The sequence below is a fragment of the Ascaphus truei genome, chromosome 14, assembly GCF_040206685.1.
Source record: "Ascaphus truei isolate aAscTru1 chromosome 14, aAscTru1.hap1, whole genome shotgun sequence".
NCBI classification, from domain to species: domain Eukaryota; kingdom Metazoa; phylum Chordata; class Amphibia; order Anura; family Ascaphidae; genus Ascaphus; species Ascaphus truei.
In genome coordinates, this window is record NC_134496.1 from 7,329,193 (window position 1) to 7,340,631 (window position 11,439).

Consider the following 11,439-nt stretch of genomic DNA (forward strand, 5'->3'; position numbering starts at 1 on the left):
CGGTATACACATACACACCCAGAGAGATAATACCTGTATACACATACACGTCCAGAGAGGTAATACCGGTATACACATACACACCCAGAGAGGTAATACCGGTATACACATACACGCCCAGAGAGGTAATACCGGTATACACATACACACCCAGAGAGGTAATACCGTTATACACATACACGCCCAGAGAGGTAATACCGGTATACACATACACACCCAGAGAGGTAATACCGGTATACACATACACACCCAGAGAGGTAATACCGGTATACACATACACGACCAGAGAGGTAATACCGGTATACACATACACACCCAGAGGGGTAATACCGGTATACACATACACGCTCAGAGAGGTAATACCGGTATACACATACACGCCCAGAGAGGTAATACCGGTATACACATACACGCCCAGAGAGGTAATACCGGTATACACATACACGCCCAGAGAGGTAATACCGGTATACACATACACACCCAGAGAGGTAATACCGGTGTACACATAAACGCCCAGAGAGGTGATACCGGTATACACATACACGCTCAGAGAGGTAATACCGGTATACACATACACGCCCAGAGAGGTAATACCGGTATACACATACACACCCAGAGAGGTAATACCGGTATACACATACACGCCCAGAGAGGTAATACCGGTATCCACATACACGCCCAGAGAGGTAATACCGGTATACCCATACACGCCCAGAGAGGTAATACCGGTATACACATACACACCCAGAGAGGTAATACCGGTGTACACATACACGCCCAGAGAAGTGATACCGGTGTACACATACACGCTCAGAGAGGTAATACCGGTATACACATACACGCCCAGAGAGGTAATACTGGTATACACATACACACCCAGAGACGTAATACCGGTATACACATACACGCCCAGAGAGGTAATACTGGTATACACATACACACCCAGAGAGGTAATACCGTTATACACATACACGCCCAGAGAGGTAATACCGGTATACACATACACACCCAGAGAGGTAATACCGGTATACACATACACACCCAGAGAGGTAATACCGGTATACACATACACGACCAGAGAGGTAATACCGGTATACACATACACACCCAGAGGGGTAATACCGGTATACACATACACGCTCAGAGAGGTAATACCGGTATACACATACACGCCCAGAGAGGTAATACCGGTATACACATACACGCCCAGAGAGGTAATACCGGTATACACATACACGCCCAGAGAGGTAATACCGGTATACACATACACACCCAGAGAGGTAATACCGGTGTACACATAAACGCCCAGAGAGGTGATACCGGTATACACATACACGCTCAGAGAGGTAATACCGGTATACACATACACGCCCAGAGAGGTAATACCGGTATACACATACACACCCAGAGAGGTAATACCGGTATACACATACATGCCCAGAGAGGTAATACCGGTATCCACATACACGCCCAGAGAGGTAATACCGGTATACCCATACACGCCCAGAGAGGTAATACCGGTATACACATACACACCCAGAGAGGTAATACCGGTGTACACATACACGCCCAGAGAAGTGATACCGGTGTACACATACACGCTCAGAGAGGTAATACCGGTATACACATACACGCCCAGAGAGGTAATACTGGTATACACATACACACCCAGAGACGTAATACCGGTATACACATACACGCCCAGAGAGGTAATACTGGTATACACATACACACCCAGAGAGGTAATACCGGTATACACATACATGTCCAGTATTACCTCTCATTTTTTACTGGACAGAGTCCAAATAAAGGACAGTCCAGTCCAATACTGGACACCTAAATCAGCACACCATGGATACGGGGGGAGGAGGAGGCGCAGGCAAAGACAAAGGGTTCCATTTAATCCATGTAATCCCAGCCGCAATACTGGGGCAGAATTGCAGCAGATTTATCTAAGGAATGGCAACCATTACTTTCAGTAGGATTCACATTATTTGATAAATATGGCACGGTTTTTCACTGGTTTTGGCCCCATTTTGCAGCCGGTAGATTTTAGTAAATAGATATTCATTGAGCCGGTGGCTCAGCCTGATGACACAGAGATAGAGACGTCCTCGGCTGATTGTGCCTGGGACCGCAGGGTGACAGTAACACAGACGGGACACTCTGCCACCAGACCCCTGCAGGGATTGTTGTGCAGTAGGTGATGTGTCCTGTATCCTTCGGCTTCTCCTGTACATTGCATGCAATGAGACGTGAGGCTGTAATGTAACTCTCTGCATCGCTGTCTCATAGCAATCCTCCCAGCCTGGATTCCCTGACATTGTGCTGATCGCCATCAACAAATACGGAGTGTCGCTTTATCATCCCAAGACAAAGGCAAGTCATTACGAGCGAGGGCACACGGCCGTTCAGTACTCTGCATTAACTCTATATGTACTGTATGATAGAGAAATCTGTGTGCCCTTACTGCCGTGTCTAAGTTAGCTGTGTAGTTTGTAAGCAGTGTGTGTGTGTGTGTATACTATATCTGTGTAGTTTGTAAGCAGTGTGTGTGTGTGTGTGTGTGTGTGTGTGTGTGTGTGTGTGTGTGTGTGTGTGTGTGTGTGTGTGTGTGTGTGTGTGTGTGTGTGTGTGTGTGTGTGTATACTATATCTGTGTGTATATCTATGCGTGCGTGTGTGTATATACTATCTCTGTATATCTATGCACATGTTCATGTGTGTGTATGTTTATGTGTGTGTACTATATGTGTATATCTATGTATATGTTCATGTGTCTGTATCTAACTAGGAGCAGGGACTCCTTTTCCTTAATGTTACTTTTATGTCTGAAGCACTTATTCCCATGACCTGTTATTTATATTATTTGCTATTTATATGATTGTCACGTGTATTACTGCTGTGAAGCGCTGTGTACATTAATCGTACAATATAAAGACATACAATACAATATATAAAGCAGAAAATAGCTGTGTTAGTCCAGTTGCGATAGTGCAGAATAAATGAATTCTTCAGTATTAGGTGATACCTTTTTTATTTGGACAAACAATTTATGTCATAGGACAAACTTTCAGGAGTTCTCCTCTCTTCCTCAGGTTGGTAATCAGTATTGTGACCTGAAGAAGAGAGGAGAACTCTGGAAAGCTTGTCCTATGACATAAATTGTTAGTCCAAATAAAAAAGGTATCACCTAATACTGAAGAACTCATTTATTCTGCGCTAACTATGTATATATATTTATATGTTTTTGTGTGTGTGTGCTCGTTTTTTGTTTTTATGGGTTTATGTTATTATTTTACCTAAACTGGGTGGCCCCCCCGGAGCGCCTCTGTGCTGCTGAAGCATCTGGGGACCCTTTGGTTCTCCTGCTCCAGCACTAGGCAGAATAGGTGCCTGCTGGACACAAAATGGCGGCTGGTTCAGGGCTCAGCCTGGCGGCCAATAGAAAAGCTGCAACGTTATCTATTGGTGACCTCGCGGCCAAGACTGCACTTTTGTGTCAAAAACGGATAAGCTCTGAAGGGCCCGGTTCAGGTAACATTTTTATAAACAAAATCCATGTGGGGAAGGGAGGCTTTTGTGTGTGTATAGTATTCTGCAGTGTAAATATGTAATATAGCGGTATTATGCCTAGATAAAACTAGATACATTTGCCATGGAGCAATGTGTGGTTGTTTGTGCTTTTCAACACGTCACAATTCTCTGCTGGCACATTTGAGACTTGTGAAATCTATAAGGAACGTACATGTTGGTTCATTAAAAAGGTATTTCTACCATAAGGTGGTCTCGTTCTCCTCTCTCTGCAGGAGCTGCTGGTCACTCATCCCTTCAACAAGATCTCTCGCTGGAATAGTGGGAACACGTACTTCCAGATGTCAACTGGGAACCTTGTACGTGACAACAAGATCCTGTGTGAAACCTCACTGGTAAGGGACACTGTCTGACATAGTGACAGCATGCATAGTGACACACTCACACGTGTTACTGGACACTCAGCACTCATACTAACACAGTAATGCTAGCACACTAAAGTGGAGCACACATTAACACACACAGTAACTGTGACAAGATTAGGGGGTGCTATAGAAACCCTTTGTGTGTTCTCTGCATAAACAGATGTTACTTAGTTACATAGTTATATAGTTACATAGTAGATAGAGGTTGAAAAAAGACGTAGGTCCATCAAGTTCAACCTATGCTAAATTTAGACGACAGATACGTTATCCTATATCTATACTTACTTATTGATCCAGAGGAAGGCAAACAAAAAACCCCAGTGACATATCATCCAATGGTATCTCATAGGGGGAAAAATAAATTCCTTCCTGACTCCAACAATTGGCAATCGGATTACTCCCTGGATCAGCTTCCTTCCCATGGTTACTTATTTGGTATATCCCTGTATACCTTTCCCATCTAAAAAGATGTCCAACCTTTTTTTAATTTATTTTTTCAATCTTTTTCCTTTATTGGAAACAAACAGGGAACATATACAGATACATTGCGTTCGTATGCACATAACATATAGATAGAGTACAGTCATTGAATCCAATAAAGCATTTTTGTTTTTTGTTGGGGGGGGGGACAGGGGCGGGGAGGGGGGTTAGTGTGGTTGACAAACAGAGTGGGGGAAGGAAAGGTCTGGGGGCGGGGAGGGGTCGGGGGTGGGGGGGTGGCGTACTCCTTTTCGACCTTCTCTCGCTGGAGGGGCCAACTGGTTTGAGTGCTTGTTTATGGGAAAGTTGGGCCTCTGCGTCTAGCCAGGGCCCCCAGGTGTTGTAGAACTGGGGGATTTTCCGTGTGAGCAAGGCCGTAAGTTTTTCCATGGTCATAACTGTGGTAATTCTTTTAGTGACCGTATTTTTGGAGGGTGCTTTTATCTGCTTCCAAGCAGCCGCGATAGAGCACCTCGCAGCAGTTGGGATGGCTGAGATAAGTTTAGTTAGGGGAGCGGGGAGGCCTTCAACTTGTTTTCCCAACAGAAAGGTCAGAGGGTCCAGGGGAATTTCCTGCCCCGAAGTTTCACAGAGCAGTTTCTGGATCTTAGACCAGAACCCATGGATCTCTAGGCATGACCACCAAATGTGGGCCATGTCTCCTCTTTGACCACATCCCCTCCAGCACAGATCTGGCGTGCCGGGGAAGATCTGGCTCAGTCTACTCGGGGTTAAGTACCACTGAAATAGAATTTTGTAAATATTTTCTTTTGTGATCGTGCAAATTGAGGTCTTGGCGACTGCCTCCCAGATGTCCTTCCAATCCTCTATATCTAGTTGTAGGTTGAGTTCTGCACACCACTTTTGCATATATGCGTGGCTTGGGTTCTCCGATGTTGACTCTAACCCCCCATAGATCTCTGAGATCAATCCCTTCTGGTAAGAACCAGTCCAACCTTTTTTGAAGATATCTATTGTATCTGCCATCACAGTCTCCAAGGATAATGAATTCCACATTGTAACTGCCCTTACTGTAAAGAACCCTTTCCTTTGTTGCTGGTCAAATCTCCTTTCCTCCAAGCTTAAGGTATGGCCCCAAGTCCTTTGTACTGCCCTTGTGATGAATAGTTATTTTGAAAGCTCTTTGTATTGTCCCCGAATATATTTGTATATAGTTATCATATTCCCTCTTAGACGCCTCTTTTCTAATGTAAATACCTGTAAATCTAATTTAGCTAGCCTCTCTTCCTAAATCAGATTATCCATCCCCTTTATTAATTTGGTGGCTCTTCCCTGCACTTTTTCTAATTCCATTATGTATTTTCTATGGAGTGGTGCCCAAAATTGGACTCCATATTCAAGGTGTGGTCTTACTAATGTTTTATAAAAGGGCATAATTATGTTTACTTCCCTTCCATCCATTGCCTGTTTAATGCAAGATAAGATCTTGTTTGCCTTTGCAGCTACTGCATGACTTTCGGCACTATTGCTAAGCCTGCTGTCTACATGCACTCCTAAATCCTTCTCCATCAAGGATTCCCTTAATTTATAAGTCGCCTGTTTATTCTTGCTTCCCAAATGCATAACCTTACATTTATCTCCATTAAACCTCATCTGCCATTTACCTGCCCACGTTTCCAGTCTCTCCAAGTCCTTCTGAAGAGAAGTGACATCCTGCTCTGATTCTATTACCTTACACAATTTAGTATCATCAGCAAAGATGGAGACTTTGCTCTCTATGCCAACCTCAAGGTCATTAATAAACAAGTTAAAAAGCAGGAGTCCCAGTACCGATCCTTGAGGTACTCCACTCACTTTAGCCCAACCTGAAAAAGTTCCATTTATGACAACCCTCTGTTTTTTATCCTTTAACCAGTTTTCAATCCAGGTGCAAATATTTTCAAAATGTTGAATCTTGATGACTATATAATAACATCTTTGGGGGAAATGAAGATATTGGCAAATTGTAACTCGAAGAGAAATCTCATTCTCATGTCCCCACAGTGTCTGTCTTACTGCTGTCCAATCTCAACCTTCTATGCCCTTCAAAGTGCTCCTGATGCCTCTGTTTCCTCTTATCTGCCCTACGGATGGGGTGGGAAGGGAGAATGTCATTCAGCAAGGTTCTTCCTCTTCATCCAATGCATGCCGAGTGGGTCGAGCCGCGTGGGTGGGAGCTTGTAGAACGTTGCAGTTGTCTCGTGTATGCAGTGATTTGTCACATGGTTTTCTCCATCACGTAATTTGCATCACATAGTAAAGAAACCAATTGCATAATCATTGAAACTACATGATGACACCAACAGCTTCATGCTGGCAAACATGTTTCAGGTGTCCCCATCTTGACTTATTGGAAGGCCACCGGAACCCTTACATCACCTTTATAAAGGAGTGTGTTGTATCTAAGGAGGAGTTATAGCTTTGTGGTTCGAGACCAGGCCTAAGATGGATGTCCCTGGTTTGACAACCATATCCAGCTGTACATAACCTTGGGAAGTCTGTTGACCTCACTGTGACCCCTATTTATTAAGCTGTGAAGCTGTCCTCCCCTTGCTTGGGAATATTTCAGCTCCATTCATGTCAATAAAGCCCTTCTCTGACAAAGAGAAGGCTGCTTCACAAGGACACTGACTATGGAGGAGCCGGTGTCCCCAGTTATTATTATTTATTAAGCGCCTGCACATTCCGCCGCGCGGAACAATGGGGGAAATAATGATTTCAATGACAAACAGAAATAAGAACAAACAAGCGCAAACAGATACAGACAGTAACGAGGGGCCTGATCCTGAGCTCACACTCTAGCGGGAATAAGGGGAACTTAAAACAACAAAGGGTAAAGTGGCTGCTCATTGGGGAACTGAGTGTGCCTCAGGGTAGGGCTTGGTGTGGCCACAAACCTGGTCCCATTTGGGTTAGGGAGTGTGTATATGTGTATAGGGAGTGTGTATAGGGAGCTGCCAGATAGGCTTCATTTAAAAGTTGACTTTGCAGGGAGCTTTTAAACGTCTGACTGCTGGGGGAGAGTCTGATGAAGCGTGGTAGGGAACTCCAGAGAGAGGTTGCAGAACAGGAGAAGGCTTGTATGCGGGAGTGAGAGGTGGTTAGACCGTAGACAGTCTGACTGGGGTGGGGTACTTGCTCAAAGTTACTATATGTGCACATAGAAGTGTAAATATCACATTGGTCTTTTTAATTTCCTCTCCTCAGGGCTATAAAATGGATGATCTGATTACATCTTACGTGGGCCACATCATGTCAAAACAGCAAAAGGTGGCCTGAGAAACGCAGAGAACCAGAGACCTGCTGCCATGGGGTGCTGGGATGTTCAGCTTTCCCTCACTACCCGTTCCCTTTACCAGCCTTACACTGAGAAATTAATCCCACCTCTATGTGCCTTTTGCTGCCAAAAGCCCAAACTGCTCCCACACCTCCACTGCCTGACCCCTGCAGAGCGTTCGTCCATCCACTCCATCAGAAACCTGCTGAGCCTCACGCGGTTATTACTACCAAACAAAACACCAGCGCACTCCATTATCTTCTTACCTGCCACGGACCTGCTGAGATCTCTCTTCCAACTTCCCAAATTCAGAGACCATCTGCCACCCTAGAGAATAAGGAAGGAGCTATTGATATCAGAGATTTATTCCTCTGAATTGTTTATCAAGGAATCAGTCATCCTTCAGCCACTGGATACAGATCCCCATTAATGCGTGACCCATACACCACCTGCTGGTCTCATTGATTAGCATTAACCCTTTGCAAGCAGGTGAATAGCTCATGAGACTGTGTGGTATTAACCACATTTCCCAAGTGCTTTTGTACCAATAAAGTCACATGGGGTATCTTCTTGTTACCAACTCTTGCCGTGCCTTTTTGCCAGGACAATTATATGAGAAGGTACAAGCCCAGGTAACGTTAAATCTCCCTAACAGGGAGGTGGAAGGGTTCCTCTCGCTGTGCTACTCTGCTGCTGCCGCTGTGAAGGCCTAAATATCTATTTTCTGGTGCTCAGACATAATAAACAAATTAAATAATTAACATCTGTTTGTGGCATTGTCTTGTTAGTGAAGACGTCAGCGTGGCTATGTTTCACTGTGCCGTGGTCTGTGGCATGCTAGTGTCGGCAAATAAACAGTGGAACAGCCACATCGGCTGCTCTGTGCTACTCCAACAATTACATCGGTCGAGGAATTGCGCAGTCTGCGGAGAGCTTCCATATTGTTCATTGTTACATAGTCTGCAGTAGCGTGTGCCGGGCCAGACTTTGACCTTCTGAGGCCCTAAGCTATGTCAAGTTTAAGAGGCCCCAAAAATCAGAAAATAGGTTTATTATTCTGACTGAAGGGACTATTGTAAATATAAATATGAAACTGAAATGAATGAGAGCATTATACTAGCGTTGTTAGATACAAAGATGATGGTGTAAAGCTAAAATGAACAGTGGGGTGAAGATTCGTGTTTATAAGCGCCAGTTACACTAATGTATTAATTAAAGTGCTCGTGATTAATATGTGCACATATGCAAAATACAATTCAAATTGACCAATGACCAGTCCATATGCTGCCTAAAAAGTATTGCTGGTTTTCTTGGGAAACCAGATATAGAAATTTTTGGGAACAAAAAAACATTTATGGTGCTTGGACAGTTAATATATGAGCGGAATACTCTGTGAAATGAACCCGTCCTGTTGGCTGTCCTGTGGAGATCAGCTCTGCAGTAAGAAACTCCACGGTGATTAACTGCGATGCCATCATACCTATAGGAAATGGGATACAAGAACATGGAGAAGGGGCCACAATTGTGCATTACCCTTATTCATCAATAGTTATCATTTCTGATTGCAGATTTAGAGGTAAAATACCCTCATAAAGGACCACGTGTGATCACAAAAATATGTAATAGAATCTCTGTATAAAAAATCCGTATGGAACAGGGACATGTGACCATACAACTGATAACATGAATAAAAAAACAATTCAAAACGCGTTGGCTCAACTTTTTTCGGGATAAAAAAAAATGGGACAGCACCCCAAAAAGTCAGGACAAAGCCCTACAGACCGGGACATCTGGTCACCCTAGGCTTAGGTACAAAGAAGAAGAAGCCGGCACACGGTCTTACTCAAAAGGAGGTTTAATATGCCATAAAGTCCAACGTTTCGGCAGACAAATACTGCCTTTCTGCCGAAACGTTGGACTTTATGGCATATTAAACCTCCTTTTGAGTAAGACCGTGTGCCTGCTTCTTCTTCTTTGTACTGGAACATTTGGGACTACAGGAGCTCCCCAGGACCAGCGCACCGGCAGCTAAGTACCCCACCTCTATTACCATTGATATTGAGTGCGTGTCTCATCCTCTGTCCACCCTAGGCTTAGGGTCATATTTGAATGAAAGTTTCCATATTTATAGAGAATCTTCTTTTTCCAATATCTTCTTTATCACCTGAGTTTAAAACTTGAAATGCATAAACATTTGTTCCTAATTCTGATGCCCCTCATATTGTGAGGCCCAAACTGTATTTAAATGAGCTATGTGTAGGGCCAGCATTGAGCATGTGTGTGCATGCGTGTGCCTGTGTGTGCATGCGTGTGCCTGCGTGCATCTGGCCAACTGGTCCTATTATTCCTTTCCACGTCAAAAGAAGATGAGACACATTAGTAACATGCGGTACATTAGGCCCATCGAGTTTAACTTTTCTTCCATTTTAATTGGACAAGATACTCACCCTATATTTCTATTTATGCAGTAAAACATTTGACAATTGTGGGCAGTTACTAACATTAGGTCTGTAGGAAATGAATGATTGGCATAGTGGGGGGTGTTCCTTGTTGTAGACAAAGTAACGCTATGAACGGAGTTTACCAACTAGAGAATTAGGGAAGTTGTTGCTGAAGACAAGATGTACGAGTGGCCCTGTAAGAGCCTCGAAATCACTTTCCTGCACTTTTATTTACTCTCGTTGTGTACATCCCGTCACCGGAACAGGAGAACCAGTAGTACAGATATTAGTAACATATATGTATTTACTCTCGTTGTGTACATCCCGTCACCGGAACAGGAGAACCAGTAGTACAGATATTAGTAACATATATGTATTTACTCTCGTTGTGTACATCCCGTCACCGGAACAGGAGAACCAGTAGTACAGATATTAGTAACACATATGTATTTACTCTCGTTGTGTACATCCCGTCACCGGAACATGAGAACCAGTAGTACAGATATTAGTAACACATATGTATTTACTCTCGTTGTGTACATCCCGTCACCGGAACATGAGAACCAGTAGTACAGATATTAGTAACATATATGTATTTACTCATCGCTGCCCCAGAGCCGGCAAAACATTGCCCACGGCAGTTAAAGGGTTAATTGTGTTTTGCCGCAGGAATTTGAGCCAGTTTTGCCCAGCCTAACGCCATCTCTGTCATGGCGCGGGAAGACGTAGAGCTTTGCGATGGAATTTATTAACCTTTTTATCGCTTCCTGATTTCATTAGTAACACCCACAAACCCGCGTTCTTGGCCTTTATGTATATACCCGGCACACGCCTCCAGCGCCGGTTGTTGCTGACTTACAATGAGGTTGTGCAGCAGGCCCAGACCACGTTGCGACATCGCGCCGGCAGCATGAAAAAGGAAGCAATCCGTGCCTGGGAGAGAGCATTTCCTCTAAGGTAAGTAAATCCCCCCCCTATATCCCATAAGGGATCTCCATCACTTCTGGAATTGGCAATCACATTTCTCCCTGGATCAACACCCTATGTTTAACTTATTTGGTATATTCCCTGGTATACTCCTCCTACAAAAAACGAAGATGTCTAAGCCTGCGTCGCTGCTGGCGCTGAGCGCGCTCATGCTAAGAGCGGTGACGTCACCAACTCTCTAAGCATGAGCGCCGGGTGCCCTGGCTATTTCGCGAGCAGGGAGGGGGGGGGCATTGAGGGCAAGATGTGCGCACATCAAAGTCACATTTTTTGTCTCAAGCGCCAAGCTTGGGAGA

General features: G+C 44.2%; 1 protein-coding gene across 6 annotated transcripts in view; it reads left to right on the forward strand.

Moving 5' to 3' along the window:
* Positions 1-8,476, forward strand: part of MYO7B (myosin VIIB) — a 234,965-nt gene extending 226,489 nt beyond the window's left edge. For all 6 annotated transcript variants that reach the window (XM_075569626.1, XM_075569627.1, XM_075569629.1 and 3 more), the window contains 3 exons: positions 2,296-2,379; positions 3,809-3,928; positions 7,646-8,476. In XM_075569626.1, the coding sequence (XP_075425741.1) occupies positions 2,296-2,379; positions 3,809-3,928; positions 7,646-7,717 (276 nt within the window). In that variant the 3' untranslated portion in view covers positions 7,718-8,476. The remainder of the gene's footprint in view (positions 1-2,295; positions 2,380-3,808; positions 3,929-7,645) is intronic.
* Positions 8,477-11,439: the final 2,963 nt, after the last annotated feature.